The 18,292-nt window shown below is 43.2% G+C and overlaps 1 protein-coding gene across 1 annotated transcript in view; it reads left to right on the forward strand.

The window, feature by feature from the left end:
- Nucleotides 1–18,292, forward strand: part of dnmt3bb.1 (DNA (cytosine-5-)-methyltransferase 3 beta, duplicate b.1) — a 233,427-nt gene that overhangs the window by 65,407 nt on the left and 149,728 nt on the right. The window contains exons 4-5 of the mRNA XM_078236641.1: nucleotides 2,529–2,596; nucleotides 13,115–13,264. Coding sequence (XP_078092767.1) covers nucleotides 2,529–2,596; nucleotides 13,115–13,264 — 218 coding nt within the window. The remainder of the gene's footprint in view (nucleotides 1–2,528; nucleotides 2,597–13,114; nucleotides 13,265–18,292) is intronic.

Below are 18,292 nucleotides of genomic sequence, written 5' to 3' on the forward strand. Positions count from 1 at the left end.
TTTTAGATAAAGTAGCCAGGTGATTTTACATTTTTACCACTACAATTTTCAGGGACTTGGTGCTGTATTACATGTTGTTCAATGAAGAAAAAATAGGTGATAGATTAAAAGTGAAAAATGTCATTTCAGCAATGGAAAAGAACAGTATCCCAAGTGGTGAAATTCAAACCTGGGCTGTAAATACATTGATTTTTAAAAGATGGGAATGCAAGTAGAAAATACCATCTTTTTTTTTAAAAAGCCAATGGTGATTTGATTTTTACACATTGGTACACTGAGCATAAAAACAAAGAAATTATTCTTGAATTTATACAAGATATTGGTTCGGTCACATTGGAGTATTGTGTGCAATTGGCAGCCCTTTGTGAGAAGGATATTAAAGCTGTGGAAAGTATATAGTGGCCATTTACTAGAATGATACCAAGAATAAAAGGCTCTAATTATAGGCAAAGGCTTGATTAATTGAGACCTTTTTGCTGGAATAGGTTAAAGGGGGGTGGGGTATCTGAGATTTCCTGAATTGTGGAAGGTTTTGAATAGGTTCATAGTGAGAGAGTGTTGGTGAATTGGTAATGAGGGAGCTTACCCTGGGGATTTCCATTAGAATAATGAAAAGGAGTGTTTGGAGAACGTTTATTTTTTGCACATGGAGTTATTAGGATTTTCAGGGCTTTCATAGAAGCAGCTGTTCTGGCAATGTCTTGCGGGCAGGATTTTGCTGACCCTAGGGTGGTGGGCTGAGAAGAGGGATGGTCAGCAAAATAGCAGCAAGCCTTTCATGATGGTTCTCCGATGTCAAAGGGTAGTCTATTTAAATAATTAAATGCCCAATAAGGGCAATTTCCCCAGGCCAGCAGTAGTTTGTCAGCAATGGAGTGATTCACTGTCACATTGGTGGGGGGATCATCAGTGCTTGAAGATCCAGGGCTCAAAGGGGGGCTGCGGTCAAGGATGGCAAGACCATAGCTCCATTAGGCCATCTGGTGGGGCTTACCTGCTTAACTTCTTGAAATTTTAAATTAAAACTTACCACTCCAACCTTTCGAGCTCTGGGATAAAGTCAGCAGCACCCAACTCTCCATGGACTGCTGAAGCTCTAATCCTGCTGGCCTTCTAATTGGGTCTCCATCATCTGCATCCCGCCTGCTATCCTTAATTGGATACTGAGCCAGGAAGCAGCTAATTAGGAAGCCACCCATGGGAAAATAGCCAAGCTGACACTTGTGCCGGCATTTGCATGACCCCCATTTCGTCCCGACCCAGGATCCTAACGTCCCTGGTGAAAGCCTGGCCTATAGCATAATTTCTATAGAGAGTTGGTAAGGCTTTAAAAATAGAAAAGGGTACATGGAAAAGGGAAAGGAATTAGAGTTGTAGACCATTCCAGTTGAAACACCTACTTGGTCAGTCACAATGCACTTACAGGCCTCCCTCAGTGATGTAATTCCTATGAGTCTGTGTCACATTAAATCGTGTACTCATTACAAGAAATCAATATAAAGCTTTGGATGAAGTTTGTACCTACCATTTCCAAACAGCACATAAATGTGATTGCAGCTGTGGTGCCACGGTTTACATTTTAGAGATAAGTTTAAACTAGATCAACAAAATATTCAGCAGCTGGAACGAAAAAGAATATACAAAGATACCACTTTAGAATGATGAAGGGCTTCAGTACTTGTTTTTTCTTACTTATCTGTGCATTGTAATAGAATAAATAGGTGTTCACGAAATTCATCATTTATGAGTAAGGCTGTAATTAATGGATCTGTGGTGGCACTGGAGAGACAAAGAATTATTCCTGAATGCTTTAATTAGCTTGAGGCCCCTTTTTCACTAAAGGACCTACTAGATCATTCATTATGTCCATTAGAAGGTTGAACCTGCAACAGAGCACCATGCTAGAAATTTAACAGAATTAAATAAGCAACACTCACAAATCTCATTGTGTCTGCTGATTAATTGATGTACTCATTTATTTTTTAATGCCTGTTATCTTAGCATTGAACAAAATGATAGTTTGTTAGTTTAAAGCAGTGTTCGGGGAGCAAGGATTGTTTTAGCTTATTTCAATTCAGACTTGAAGGAAAGAAATACGCTTATTAAGAGAGGCTGAAGCATGTTTTAAAGCTAATTAGTCCATTTTCATTTATTAATTTGTGAATTTCTCAACTGATGTCAGTGAGTGAATTTCCTGCACCCCAGCTGTTTTTGAGGTGAAAAGATCATTATTTAAATTCTGGAGCCTGTCTCGGGGGACTCTCTTAATGCTGAATTTATATTGCAGTGCCACAGTAGAGAGCACGGGGGTAATTCTTGCCACAACTACCTCACTTATACTGCAGTGAAGCCGTACTGAAATGGAGGAAGGTATGGAGGTAACGGCAAAAAAGAAATGACTTGCAGCAGTCCAGTTTCTCTCCTGACGCAATTCAGGAAGCTGCGGGAAGATTATGCCTTGTTACTCAAGTTTTAACTCGCTTCATTTTTTTTTCCCCTTTTTTAAGAAGGCTGTTTATCTTTCACAGATTCTGACATGGAGATTGCAGATGGAAGACCAAAGGGAAAACTCAGGTGTCAAGCTGGCTGTGAAGAGGTGAGATTCCTTTGAGCATTACATCGACCCCAAATATTTCCAGTAATAGCTGTACGTGTTCGACAGAGTCTGAATGAATACAGCAAAGTACACTGGACTTTATTTATATCTTAAACTTTTCAGATTATCCTTCAAAAGATGTATCATTCAACATATTTTTTAGGAAGAAAATAATTTTCTGCTTACAACTGTGGAAGAAAAATACAGAGTGCTCAGCAGTGTGTCTACCGATAATATGTTTTGAATAGTTTTGGAGTTGTGAACTAGATTGCAGAATTAAAGTTATCGGGGTAGGGGTGGATTTTCGGCCCCCATTTTTGATAGGCGGGGGTAGAGAATTGAGGGTGAGTCCCAAAACGGCTTTCACACCGTTGGGATTTCCCTGCCCGATTCTCCCCACCAGCGGTGATGTGTTCAATGAGGGTGGGCCAGATGTTCCGTGGTATGGGGGAGGATGGGCACCCTGATCTTTTGAGGGCTGCTGTTGCTGTGTGTAGTTGTGGGACCCTCTCCCTGATTATTCTTTGGCAAAGTGTTTGAAAATATGGCGGGAAAAGCCAGCAGTGCTGCCGGCAGGCTACACATCGCTTTTCTTGCCTGAGTTCACACTTTGCCAAAAAAAAGACAAGATTCCACCCATCGTCTTTAATCTGGAATTTATGCCGTGAGCATTTTGCATCTGTACTAGTAGGATAGCTTGCATCTCAACAAACCTGGGACTGTATCCTTGCAAGGGGTTGACTAGAGCTATTGGAAGAGCATTTAAACCAATATTGCACAAGAGATTAAAGAAAGTGAGTCGACTAGTTTAAAAGCAAAATACTGCAGATGCTGGAATCTGAAATAAAAACAGAAAATGCTGGAGAAACTCAGCAGGCCTGACAGTGTTCCCAAATGATTATGATCAACTCCAAGTTAGTCAAAGCTCAGAATCCAGAAATGCTACATCACATCAATTTTGTCATATATTAGCAAGTGCTGCCTAGTTATGGTTTCTGAGGTGAATAATTAATATATCTTGGACAAGTCACACTGTCAATGAAGAGGTGCTCGTTAAATCCACGACCAAAAGAACTCAGCTGACCAGGATCAGGAAGAAACAGTTGGAACTTCTTGGGCATATAATAAGAAGCAATGATTTAGAAAGTCTGATGGGGAAGATCGTTGGTAAAATAGATCGAAGTACATAAAGAACAATCATCTTACAGAACCTGGTAAACGGAATAAATGTACCATCAATGAAGATGCTCCACACCTTTGGAGCAAGATTAACAGAGAGGGCCATGATTGCCAATGCCTTCTGAGGGCATGGTACCTGAAGAGAGAGAGAGTGAGTGCTCCTATGCAGCAGTGACTGTAGCATGGTTGGTAGCAGGCTGCTGACTTTCAGTGAGGAAGGCTGCAGATGGTCAGGCAAGACAACCATGAGCAACTTTGGCCATAGAAAGCTCGACTGAGGACAGTACCATCTCTACATGGGCAGCAAAGTAAGGGCCGGTTGGCTGACGGGGAAAAACACTGGTAGAGTGGTAGGGCGAACTCTGAGTGAGGACATCAAGTTTATGTACCACGGAGCCACAGCCAATCCCCCGAGGTAGCATCTCAGTTATGTGTTGGAGGACAGATTGCTGACCGGCTATAAGAGCCTGCAAACCCCTTTTCACACTGTTATCTGAAGCCGTGATGCCCACAGTCTGATCCTCCACGGCGGCAACCTGAGTTTGTGTGACTTCAGTCTGCAGCCTTGAGAAGTAGGATGGCTTCTGCTTGTGCTGCAATGGAACCTGAGACATTGGCCAACAGATGCTACATCACAATTGGGCCCACAAGTGTAGTCATAGAGTTGACCACCATTTCCATGCTGGAAAGGACTGGCTCCAAGCTCTGTGCCAAGATGCTGGACTCCTCCATTTTTGTTGGCAGGTCTCCCAATGGAATTATTTCAGTGAGTATATTCATCAGCCTTTTTCTGTAGGCCGCTCCATCAAAGTCTTCACCTGAGTCCTCCGCAGTGGGGCTCTTGTATGACTTTGCTCTCCAGGGAGCTGACACCTGTGTTATCCTGGTCCTCTGCCCTGGCTGCAGGCCAGACTGGCCTGGTGTTTCCAGCCTCTAAGCCACTATTTAAAATACATGCAATATTAGTACCAGAACTGGTGGCTGCAAGCTTGAGTGTGTGGTGGCATTTCTACATTGTTAGGGACCAGACCAGAAACGCCAAGGTATTCTATGAAGTTAGCCGAGACTCTAACTTTTACATTTGATTTTGGCATTAGGGTGAACATAAGGTGTTTCACTTCAGGATATGATTCAAGTGATGCACTAGGAAGCTTTTATCAAAACAAACTTTACCTAAGAATACAGTTAGAATATAACAAAAACAATTAACATAACTTTTACCAATTAAAAGATTTAAATATGACAAAACATTCTTAACATCTAGCTATCTCTATTGTTCCAGTTCAGCAGTATCCGCCCATAGACAGAAATCCCTTCTGTAGAACCAGTTAGCCACAGAAAGCAAAGATGTTTATATGATGCTAGATTTCCAGCTTTTTAACACTTCTGAATAGAGATCCAGACAGCAGTTTTCAGAGAGGGCTATATCCTCAAAACAGTAAACCTTCAGTGAAGTAAACCTAGCCTCTGGCAGGACCCAGTCACTGGCCTTCACAGACAGAAAAGAAAGACACACACATACAGTCTCTCTCTCTCAACTCAAAAAGCAGCATCTAAGCTTGAATATTCTGTGTGAACCTATCTTCACCCTGTCACATGACCCACACCTGTCACTCATTCCAATCAAGCCCCACTCTGTAAAATCCCTGGGGAATACCAAGTGCAGTAGAACAGCATTAGTTCAGATTAAGCAATTACGTTGCTGCAGCAACAATACAGGATGGCGGTTGTAGATAGAACAGCATCAATAAAATGGAAGGGTCTGCTAGAAACATCCTTCACAGAACATGATTGAAATACATTTCTTTAAGGTCCAACATCACTTTCTTCCTGTTCTCCCACCTTTTGTTCTCCACAATGGTCTAGCACATGATAGTTTTTGAGTATGTGAGATGAAAAAGGCACAAGGGTTGGATTATGATGGAGAGTGGGAGGGAAACAAGAGGTGCATACGTACACCATGTGGAACTTGTAAATTAGATGAGGTGGGAAGTGGATGTGGGAAAGAGGATTTGATATGAGCATGCTGTCATCTTGGATAGCTTCTGCCCCTCCACTGGCCAGATCCTCAGTCATGGTTGCTCCAGTGATAGAGAGCACCATATGCTTTATGGCAGTTACAATGGCAGCATGCTTGTCCCCCACTGGCTAAATGCCGTTACCTTGTTGTTGGGCTGGGATAGTTTCAGTTACTCTGGAACACTCTTAGCTGCAAACACCAAGTTTATTGTAATCTATTTGAAGTTATGAGAACACTCCCATACACCAGCTTCTTTCCATGTTGCTTTCTCCTGGACTCTGATCAGATGAGCATATGTCATTTCCTTCAATGACATCACAGCTAACCGTTTAGGGGACTTAGTCTGACAGACGCCATTATATTACATCTAGTTTTTGCACCATCTTGTTCTGCAAGAGAGGGAAGTATGTCTGTGAGTGTGGTGCAATCATTTTGACTAATGTGACTTTCATGGTTGAATTGTTGGCCTTGTGTGCAAACTACGAGATGTAGGTGGGAGCCTTGCAACACTGCTGAGTGTGTGAGGCTGAGTTACTGGTTCAGTTGTAAGGAGGTGCAATTTGAGGACAAATTCACGAACCTTGACCATTGGTGAGTGGTCATTGAATCTCTTACACTGCTGAATCCAGGTCTTCAGAGATGCACTGCTTTCATTGAGCGCAACAACTATCTGGTCCCATTGCCTTCTCAGACTGTGTGTGGGGGATGCCACAGGTCTCCTGTGGACAGAGGCCAGGCAGGATTTTACGGCCTCACTCAACTCGAGACTGGAAAATCCCGCTCAACCTCAATGAACATTTCCACTGTCCACCTCTTGCCCACTCCGATTCCATGGCGGGTGGAGCGGTAGAATTCCAGCAGACATCTCTTCCCTTCTGCACTGTGGCCTCCAGTGCCGTGCCTGAGAACCTTGGACATGCTTTCTACCCTGTTGCACCATCAGTCAGCCTTTCTCCAGTTGAGACTCTCTTCCTAGCCACTTCCAGCATCTGCTCCGTTCAGAATGCACCTCCCCTTAAAGGGGTGCAAGACTGGCTTTAAGTAATGCTGGTCTTGCATGATAATGGACCCCCTGCTGAGGCGCCCAGCCACTCAACAGCATACTTAAAGCTGGGCAGCACACTACAATGATGTAAATTATTAGGCAGCAAGAAGTTTGCAGGTTGCTTGCATCAGGACGAATTTTCATAGATCCATTGCGAAGCCCGCACATGTTTGCGAATTTTGCTTCCTGGATTTTTAGTTGTACTCTAGAATCAGTTACATGTTTTAGAAAATTAATAGTTCATATTTTTAGTTGCTGTATCTAATCTACCATGCTTCTTTGTGGTCAAAGCTCAGTATTTCCTGTTGTAAAATACTGTAACTTACCGTATTCAGAGGTTTTCTAATAGTCTTAAGAGCACATGCTAAATTAAATTAGAGGTGAATTGCTCTGGGCCATTTCTGTAGACTGGTGTTGGTATCTGTTCCTAGATCCCCGCCAGAGACCAGCTTCTAAAAGTTTGGAAAGCTAGCAGGAAATCATTAGTTTTATCTCAAATTTTATACTTTTTTAAGATTGTTCAGCTGAACTGTGAGGCTTGAGGTGTGGCAGACAGAAACCCTTTTAGTTGTTTCGATGAACTGTAATAGACATTTAATAGAAGGTGAGATTGTGATTTTCTGTCAAGGGTCCAAAATGTAGCTAAGATGGAATAGCTTAATGCAAAAGTGCTTTTCAGTTGCAACCAAATAGTCTATCATCTGATTGTATTTCTCCATACATTGCCAACAAGACCAAGCAAATGAACTGAGCATGTAACAGTTACCTTGTTTAAAAAACAAGTTTTTCAAGATGCTATCCCAAGGCTTGTACTGGTTTATTGTATTACTGATTGACGCTTATGTACTACTTTGGCACTGACTATTTTTGGTATGATAAAATAAAAATCTAGCAAACCACGTTATTATAAGCTTTTGCAGACGAGCAAAACATCTCTTATCAATTATTTATATCAAGGGTTGAGCTTTTCTATTGAACAATTAGGGAAAAGGAGCCTAATTTACATAAAATATAATTATGCAGTCTTGGGACGGCACGGAACCAGGAACCCAGGTTCGATTCCCGGCTTGGGTCACGGAGCCTGCACACTCTCCCCATGTCTGCATGGGTTTCCTCCGGATGCTCCGGTTTCTTCCCACAGTCGGAAAGATGTGCTGGTTAGGTGCATTGGCCATGCTAAATTCTCCCTCGGTGTACCCAAACAGGCGCCGGAGTGTTCTGACTGGGGGATTCTCACAGTAACTTCATTGCAGTATTAATGCAAGCCTACCTGTGACAACAATAAATAAACTGATAAATAAATAAACTCCAACCTTTGTATAGGGCATGTCTTTATCATAATTTCAGTTTTGCCATGGACTGGATTTTCAATCCAGGGTTGGGAACAGGATGCTTGGATCATTTCTGGGTCCTGACCCCAGATTAAAAATGTTTGGCCTGGATGCCAGCTACGTCCTAGACAATGGCCTCATCCAGCATGTGAAAGGGCTGAGACAGTTGAAAAGACTGATCAAGGGTCCACCCGGCAGAGGGCATTGGTGTTACCCTCGCTTCTTTGGCCCCTCCGACTATGGAAACATCCATGCTGGCAGGACAGTGGTTAGCACTGCTGCTTCACAGTGTCAGGGACCTAGGTTCGATTTCCGGCTTGGGTCACTGTGCGGAGTTTGCACGTTCTCCCCGTGTCTGTGTGCGTTTCTTCCGGGTGCTCCGATTTCCTCCCACAGTCCGAAAGACATGCTGACTAGGTGCCATGCTAAATTCTCCTTCAGTGTACCCGAACAGGCGCTGGAGTGTGGCGACTAGGGGATTTTCACGGTAACTTCATTGCTGTGTTAATGTAAGCCTACTTGTGACACTAACAAATGAAAATGTTGCAAGGACCTGCAGCGACCTAGGTGCAGCAGTCTCAAAGTCTCCATGCCAAGAAAGGAAGCCATGATGTGGAGATGCCGGCATTGGACTGGGGTAAACACAGTAAAAAGTCTCACAACACCAGGTTAAAGTCCAACAGGTTTATTTGGTAGCAAAAGCCACTAGCTTTCGGAGCGCTGCCCCTTCATCAGGTAAGTGGGAGTTCTGTTCACAAACAGGGTATATAAAGACTCAAACTCAATTTACAAAATAATGGTTGGAATGCGAGTCTTTACAGGTAATCAAGTCTTAAAGGTACAGACAATGTGAGTGGAGAGAGGGTTAAGCACAGGTTAAAGAGGTGTGTATTGTCTCCAGCCAGGACAGTTGGTGAGATTTTGCAAGCCCAGGCAAGTTGTGGGGGTTACCGATAGTAACCACACTAATGGGTCACCTTGTTTGTTTTCTCTTTGTTCCTTTAATAATAATTCCTTATGCCTAGAATGAAACTTGTGCCATTTTTCTTGATGTCAAAAGGGACATTGAGTCTTATTCAATACAGGGATGAGGAGGAATTTCTTCCTAGAGGGTAGTGAATCTGTGGAATTCTTTACCGCAGGGGGCTGAAGAAGCTGGGTCACTAAGTACGTTCAAGGTTGAGATAGACAGATTTTTTAATCGTAAAGGAATCCAGGGCTATGGGGGATAAGGCGGGAAAGTGGAGTTGAATATTATCATGTCAGATCAGTCATGATCTCATTGAATGGCGGAGAAGACTTGATGGAACAAATAGCCTACTTCTGCTCCTATATCTTATGGGCAGGTGGGGTGGTTGGCTGGGTTTTCCACGATGCCATGGTGTGTGTTGTGGGATATCCCATTTTCAACCTTCTTCCTCCCTGCCCTCCTCCGAGGAAGAGCTGATTCCGGGGATGGCGGGACTGATGTATGAGGGGAGATTGACTAGGTTAGGATTGTTTTCGCTGGAGTTCAGACAAATGAGGGGAGGATCTCGTAGAGACTTATTTAGTTCTAACAGGATAGATGCAGAGAGGATGTTTCTGATGATGGGGGAGTCCAGAACCGAATCTGAGGATTTGGGGTAGACCATTTAGGATGGAGATGAGGGGACATTTCTTCACCACCCAAAGAGTGGTGAGCCTGTGGAATTCATTGCCGCAGGAAGTAGTTGGTGCCAAAACATTGAACGTCTTCAAGTAGCGGCCAGATATAGCACTTGGGGCGAATGGGATTAAAGGTTATGGGGAGAAAACAGAATTAGGATATTAAGTTGGATAATCAGCCATGATCCTGATGAAGGGCGGAGCAGGCTCGAAGGGCCAAATGGCCTCCTCCTGCTCCTATCTTTTTTCTATGTTCCAGCACCTCCCTTTGATCCAGCCCCAAGTGCAGTTAATGACCACAACATGTGACTCTCCGGTTCAAACTGAAGGGAACCACATGAAGTGGTGAAGGCAATGGATGTGTATCTTCAATATGCCAATGGTCTGTTCAGTGCAGGTTCTTGTTAGTAGATGGTTTAGATTGTAGTGCCTCTCAACATTGTGTCTGCATCTTGGAAGGGCATTAGGAACCACATCTACAGAGGATATAACTAATCCCCCAGCAGCCACCCACGGAGTCCAGATGATTGCTTGATGAAGTGTAGCACCTGGGACCCTCGAGGGATGAAAGCATCATGACAGCTGCTTGGCAACTAAGCGCAGTCCTTCAAAATGAGCAGACCAGCTGAAAATTCATTGGTAGTCTTTTCTGTTCTGGAATCTGACTGATTAATTCATTGGTGACTTGACAGTGTTATGTGGTGCAGTCGAAGACCCTGAACATGTGGGAATCCATTGATAGTGGCAAATGCCAATTCCCTCTGTGCCCGTCTCAAAATGGATGTAGTTCTCTGCCCTTTGGAACAGGACATCCATGACTTGCCAGATTGTGTGATGAGCTCCAACTATGAGATGCCACCCAGGTCTTTGGCTGATCACTGAAAATAGCTGGATGCATAAAAACGCAAGCAGACAGTGACCTTGACGGCTGTACGTGGGGGTTATTGGGGGCCATGCAGCTTTGGGACATAATGGACAGGAGTATAAATGTCCGAAACTTGGACAAGCACAGCCTCTTACAGCACTACCGCTCTGTCATTTGCAGCTCACTGATTCTTGGACTGTACAGCTGATGTCTTGGGTAACACCTTCACCCCCTTGCAGCCCTTTACTGTACTCATCTAGTTTCGTCCTGACTGGGAAGATGCATCTACTGAAGTTCCTTTTTGCTACTTTGTCCAGTGTGGATGTAACCTGCTCTCAGCTCACCAGGACTTCCTGCACCCACTTCTGATACTCAAGTGATGTCAACAGCTTCACAGTCCTCCCAACAACTCGCTGTTCCCAAATGCTAGCGTCCCTTCAGCAGTGAAGGCAACTCTGTGCAACTGACTGAGCAGCTGTTTGCTAAATTTGTTGACCAGTGCATCCATTAGCACCCATGACTCCCTGCCATGTACATGGCAGTTGCACCCTGATGTGTCCCAGAGCCTCTGTTTGTTCTGATTGAAAATCTAAACTTGCTGCTCCTAAGCTTGTTAATGAGCTTCACAACGAACCAACAACCAGTTAGTTGGAGACATGCAGGTTGTTGACTATCTACCCCTCCCTTCCAACCCTCCTTTTGAAAATTACGTCACGTTCCAGAGACTTTGGGACCCAGTGACACTGTCGGAGAATGCTAGTTTCCATGCATGTCCGCATCACAAAAATTCCAAACACTATCTAGCCCTCCACATCGAAACAGATAAATATTTTGTCACAAACTTTATGCATATCCAACAGTATAAGCAAACACTATTTGAGTTATTGCTTTGCATCTCTCACACTGAACATTGATTCAAGATTAGTTACTCAGTTTCAGAGACAATTGAAGCAAAAATGAAATAGGTTGGAAATAGTCTGTAGGTCAGGAAGACTATGTGGAGAGAACTGGCCAGTAAGCATGTGAGACATAGACCTTTCTTCACTGCAAGAGGAGGTTACACTTCACTGCAAGCCTCTGCAGCTTCCTGCAAGAGGATTTGCTGTCTAATGGCCAAGCAAAAAGGTGAATATTTTAAATTGGAGATGGTGAGGGACCAAAAGCCAGTGTAGGGGACACAGGGTTGTTGGATGAAGAGGGCTTAGTGTGGTTTAAGAAACAGGTCACTGAATTTTGAAGGAGTTGAAATATATGGAAGGAAAAAGATAGGAAGCTGTTGGATTAGTTGTGTTTGGAAGTGACAAAGGTATTTGGCAGCAGATAATACAATACAGGGCTGGAAATGGGTGATGCTACAAAGATGAAAGTAGGTGGTCTTTATGATCGGGTGGATATTCTTACTATAAAAGGTCCAGCTTATTGAACATCATTCAAATATTTTCATTTTGGGTAACAAATGATTAATTAAGACATAACATTATAGTAGAAATAACACTGGTTCATTTAAAATGCTGCCTTAAAGGAAAACAGATTTCATATTATGGTATACTAACTGGATTTGACTTCACATATCAGATATATTAATGCTTCTTGTAAATCTAACCAGCATCTACTTCCTCTTACAATTGATGGCTTTGCCCATGGTCCTTCTGTGCCTGTTGACATTCTTAGCCTCAATATCTCTTTTGGCTTCAAAGGGAACTCCCATCTTTTCCTTTGCTGCAATTGTCTACAGGAATCTTGGTTTTCTTTTACGTGAGTTTTTCCTCTCAACCACTCTTAACTTTCTGTAAAGCCTAAATCCATCCAGGACTTGAATATTGCTCCTATATTTTGGGAGGCTCTTCTAACATCTCTCTAACATGCTTACGTGTGATGCCAGGAAAACCTAAATGTCTATTAGGTAATCCTTCTCTCAGCTGTGGCTCTAACCTGTCTCTCATTGCGATCTTGTTTTTATTTTGTCGATATTACTTGGCCTGTGCTTCTCTGAAGTTCTCTTTCAGATTCTTGCAAATATGCCATTTTGCAGGCTCTGTCGCTCCTCTTCAAACTTAATGTTGATATCAAGACTTATTGCACAGTTTCCAACTCTACCATATTCTCTCCCAGGACATCCTAACTGTGGAACTCCTGTCTTCCCTGGGTCTTTACTTCTTTCTGCAATTTTAGGCTTTTAAAGCAAAACTTTATCATCTGCTCTCTATTCAAAATTACCTTGTCTTCTCTTTTGATGTCCTGCACAACACACCTTGGCCCTTCATCTTGGTTACCAATAAAAAAGAGAAACAGATCTGTTATAGTCCTGTTGCTGTGTCTTTTGTTTTTTCCATTTTGGGCACTAGAATACATGGTTGTCCTTGTTTAGCGCAAAGAAGCTAACCAGAGTCAACTTGAAACCTGTATTTTAATAGCTGTGTGTTGCCCATAGGCAAAACGACGAGGAGTATCAGGTTGGGAAAGCAGTCTCAGACAAAGGCCAGCACCACGTATAATTTTCCAGGCAGGAATTTCCTTTCGCCACAAAAAAAAGAAAGAAGATAATAATATGAAACCCAAAAAGGACATGAACAGTTCATTGGTATGTACATAAACTGTATGTAAGGTATGTCCATTGAAAAAATATGTTTTTATTAAATTATTTCTATTATTAGTTGTGACAGTGGATTTTGTCCTCAAAATAGGGATGATATTTATTATCAGTTATAAGCAGACCAGCTGTTATTAGGTTCTGTCCAAGCAAAGCAAAACCTGCAATTAGAAGTGAACTATTAAAACTGAAACTATTTCTATATACTGTAGATAAGTTTGGACGGTGCATATTTGGCACTAGAGATAGTAGTCTGGTGTTGCATAAAATGCACATTATTATCACAATATGTAATTCTGCTGTTAAAGGTTTTAGCACCTTAGCTTTCTTAGTTAGTGTTATTGCCTGCTGATATCAGTTTTCTTATTTACCCTAGAGTTCCTGGGTTGAAAGAAAACATAAGTTACCAGTCGAACTAGGCTACCAATAATCATTTGCAAGGCTAGGAGCATCTGATGGGGTTCCATAGAAGAAACTCCCCATTTTCTCCTATGGAACCCCATCAGATGCTCCTAGTCTTGTTTGTTTCATGTGAAGCAACAGTTGCCTTGACTATGATGGCAACGTACAAATGACATTTAACACACAGGAAGGAATCGTTCTCTGTAAAATCTTGTGATTTCCACTTTCCTACCCAACCTTGAGAATGTGCACCACTATTTAAAAGGTGGAGTTTACCAGGACATGTTCCTCAAGATGTAAGTGCTTGATTAAAGAGACACTGTTTAATTATGATTGCTTGTGGAAACGTGTGGCAATATCTTATTCACTGCATGTATTGCAAAAGATATCTACTGTCCTACTCAGGGAGCCTTTATCTATATTTTCCATTACCTTTGGGGAGTATTCCAATTCAAGAAAATTACTAAGCTTGAAACTGAAGTCTACACCTTGTGTTTTCTACTGGGAATCTCACTCTACAGGACTTACTTAAAGGCTGGAGGAAGAGGGGCTCCAAAAGAAGTTATAATTTGCAGGTTGCACCAGAGGAGAGTCAACTCATCTCATCGCTGACCTTCCAGAAGGATGGATAGATCCTTTATAACAATTTCCAAAATTTTCCCAGGAAAGAAAGAATTTGCATTTATGGCAGGATGTCACAAAGAAACATTTTTTGATGACTAGTCGCTGTTATAATGAGGAGGAAAAAAATGGCAGAAATGTAGAAAAACGCAGAACTGAGATAAATGACCAGATGTTCTGTTTTAATGATGCTTGTGATGGATAATTATTGACCAGGACATCCAGTGAACTATTCTGTTATTCTTGGAATTGTGACATGTGATATTTTATGTCCATCTGAAAGGACGGTTAGGACCTTAGTTCAACGCGTTATTTGAAAGGCAGAAACTCAGACAGTGCGGCACTTTCTCGATTATGCAGAATTGTCAGCTTAGATTTTGTGACACAGTGGCACAGTGGTTAGCACTGCTGCCTCACTGCGTCAGGGACCCGTGTTCGATTCCGGCCTTGGGTCATTATCTGTGTGGAGTTTGCATGTTCTCCCCGTGTCTCTGAGGGTTTCCTCCCACAGTCCAAAGGTGTGCAGGTTAGGTGCATTGGCCATGCTAAATTGCTCCTTAGCATCCAAATATGTTGTAGGTTAGGTGGGTTAGCCAGCCATGGGGCCTTGGTTGATGCTCTTTCAAAGCGCCGGCACAGACTCAATGGGTCGAATGGCCTCCTTCTTGCACTGTAGGAATTCTATGGTACATAGGTCTCTGAAGTTTGTACTCGTGACCATCTGTCTCAGAAGTGAGAGTGCTACCATTGAGGTAAACCTGCTACCTAAGAAACTCTGTGGCAGGAGGTTGCACTTTAGTCGTGAAACTTTGAAGAGCTAGATTTCTTGCTGTAGATAGAGTTGTATTCAAGGTGCCATGTGCGGAACCCAGATAGTGGCAGAAAAAAGTCTCACGTTGTATGCCATGTTCTTATTTCAGGGATCCTAAGGGAAATTTTGTTAGGTTAGCCAATTGTCAGCCAATATAGCCAATTCTATATGGCAAGTCATCAATAACAACATTACTAGGGAAGCTCAGATTATACAATTTGACCATGCTCCCACACAAGGGACTGAGAGGTTCAACAATTTATCATAATTGCTGAATGTCCTGGGTTGTCAGGTCTACTGATTGCATTGTGTGCCTCAAATGTAATTCCCCATATTTAGGAGAACTGCAAAGGCTACCATTCCCTGAAGGTGCAGGTAATTTACAATGACAGGCATAGCCTCTTGCATGTGAATTCCGAACTTACTGGGAGCTGTCATGATGCTTTAATATTTAATCAATCTAAGATTATAGCTGCATTTTAACTAGGGGGTTAAGAGGCTGCTTAACATCTGTATCCTCTGGCTTCCTCAAGCTCTGTCTGTCACCATGTGTCATTTCCTGATTTAACATTATCCGCATCCCCTCAAGTGAATTATCTCTATGCTGCTGAGTGCAAGACAGACAGTGAGTGATGAGGTGCACAAGTGGCTGCCAGTGTAGCCAGAGGAAAAGGAGATTGTGAGTTCTAGTTCCTCAGGAATTATCTTTGCTATCTCCTGGCTTGTAGCTTCTGGAGGAAAAGACAATGGACCATAACTTCCCCTCTTTTCCACTTATGCAGCAGCACTTTTCTTGCCCAACCTTTCGACTCAAGCTGGTGAGCAAAGTGCAGTGCCGCGTGTTCCTGAGGCCTTAGGTTGAATATAGGAGAACTGGAGAGAACGGAAGATGCACTCCCCCTTTTTTTCACAGCACTAGCTGCCATAAATCAGCTGCGTTTAAAGTTCTAGTTACTTTGAGAAGCCAGGCAAAAGGTAAGTGACTAGGAGGGAAATGGGAGAGGGAGGAAGTGTAGATGGGTTGGGTGACGCAATCGCCTGGGCTCGCTTGCCTTAACGGCCTTGCCGGTGGAGGTGTCCACTGGTGAGGTTGGCTCCCCCACCAACAGGGAGCAAACGTGATGGCCTCACTGGTGGGACTAGAGGTCATTGAGGCCCCCCAGGTAGTTGGGGAAAGTGGGGGGAGTGCCCTTTGGGCAGTCCCAGCCTGCCACTGCCAGCCTGGCACCCTGACAGTGCCCATTAGGCACAGAGTGGTGTCAAAGGGGAGGGTCGGAACCTAAAGGGGAGGCAGAGTACGGGGGCTGTGCACTCTGTAATCAGAGATCGCCAACCGACCAGTCGAGGAGGGGGGGGGGGGGGGGTGCGGTGAACAGGGGCAGTGATTGACTGCGGCGGGGAGGGGGGTGGGGGGATGGATGGGGGCAGTGATCAATCAGGGGCAGCGGCGATCTGGACGGAGGGAGTACGACCAGTGGGTGAGGGAGGCAATGTCCGGGGAAATAACAATCTCCCAGTGTACTATGTACTCTTGTTCCTAGTGCAGTGGAAGATCACGGCACATGTGCAATGGTGCCCTCTAGCAGTCAGCAGCTGGCTTCCTGGTGTGAACTCCTCCAGTGGCAAGCGTCACACTTTGTCTTTCTTTTCTCTGTGATAAGATTACCTTCAGATGGTCATCCAGGCTCAAAACGTTGGCTCTATTCTCTTTCCACAGATGCTGTCAGACCTGCTGAGATTTTCCAGCATTTTCTGTTTTTGTTTCAGGTTCTACCATCCACAGTATTTTGCTTTTATCTTTGACATACTCAACAAATCCTCTAACAGGAGCTACCCTGGAGAAGAGTATGAATCAAGAAATAATGCAGGCTTGAAAGAAAGTTACTGCAACAATCATGAGTGACTTTAATCTTCAGATAGATTGGGCAAATTGAATTGGTAAAAATAGCTGTGTAGAATGGTTGAAAATGTCAGAATGGTGCATTGTGGAACCAGCTGTGGAACAGGCTCTTTTAGACTTGGTAATATGTAATGAGATGGGATGAATTAATGAGCTCACAATAAAGGATCCTCAGAGGGAAAATAATCACAACATGATGGAACTTCACATTCAGCTTGAGGGTGGGAAACTTGGGTTTGAAACTAGTGTCTTAAACTTCAATAAAGGCTGATGGTAGATAAGCATTGACTGACATTTAAGGAAATTCCATTGAGAAAGAAAGACCCTATGAGCAGGATGAATCATTTGTGGCTAACTGCTGTTAAGGATGGTGTTATGTTGAAAGAAAAGGCGTACAATTTTTGAATATTAGTAGTGGTCGGCCATAAGAGTGGGAAATTTTCGAATTCAAAGAGAGGAGGCCAGGTGGTCGCAGGCATCACCTCAGAGCAGAGGCGCAAGTACCAGGGTGCCAGCAGGAGGGCAAGGCAGACATCCCCATTGAAGTCGCCACTACCCAGCTGCCAAGGTTTATAGATAACGATCCAATTACCTTGACATGATCGAGGTCTAGTGCCGCAGAAGGCTTTCAAAATCATCTATCAGATGATTGGGTTGGAGGTAGCTTCCAGTTCTGTGGGTGGACACCCAATGTCCATTGCTCTCAAGGCCACTGTGGCACTTAACCTCTGGACCCTTCCAGGGTGCTATGGGTGATCTTTGCAGAGTCTCCCGGTCAGCTGCAAACAGCTGTGCCAAGCTGGTGACTGATACTACGTTCTGGTGGGTGAGAACATTCATACATCCTATCAATTAATAAAAAATTATCCTGCGCATGATGTATAAGATTTGGCTGAATCCACTGACGTAGGAACCCGAATAAACTTGTTGATGATGCAGTTGAGAATCATCAGTTTGTCTCGTTCTAGAGTTTATTTCAAAATTATTCCACGTAGTCCAAACTATCTGCCCCAACAACTAACAGCAGAAGGTGTCAGAGATTCAGCCTTTTCTTGGATCCCTATGCCATCTTCCAAATAATGCTAGCTTCAATTCTTATTTTATCAGGTCTTATAATGCACTGGGTAAAAATGGTATTAGAAATATTTGCTATCCAAAATGATAGCCCTTGTTAATTTTTCTGGATGCTACATTCAGGAAGTTATGGATGAATTCCCTGCCACTCCCATTCAAGTCATCCTTGAATAAAGAACAAAGAAAATTACAGTGCAGGAACAGGCTCTTC

This window comes from Mustelus asterias, chromosome 20 (genome assembly GCF_964213995.1).
Source record: "Mustelus asterias chromosome 20, sMusAst1.hap1.1, whole genome shotgun sequence".
NCBI classification, from domain to species: domain Eukaryota; kingdom Metazoa; phylum Chordata; class Chondrichthyes; order Carcharhiniformes; family Triakidae; genus Mustelus; species Mustelus asterias.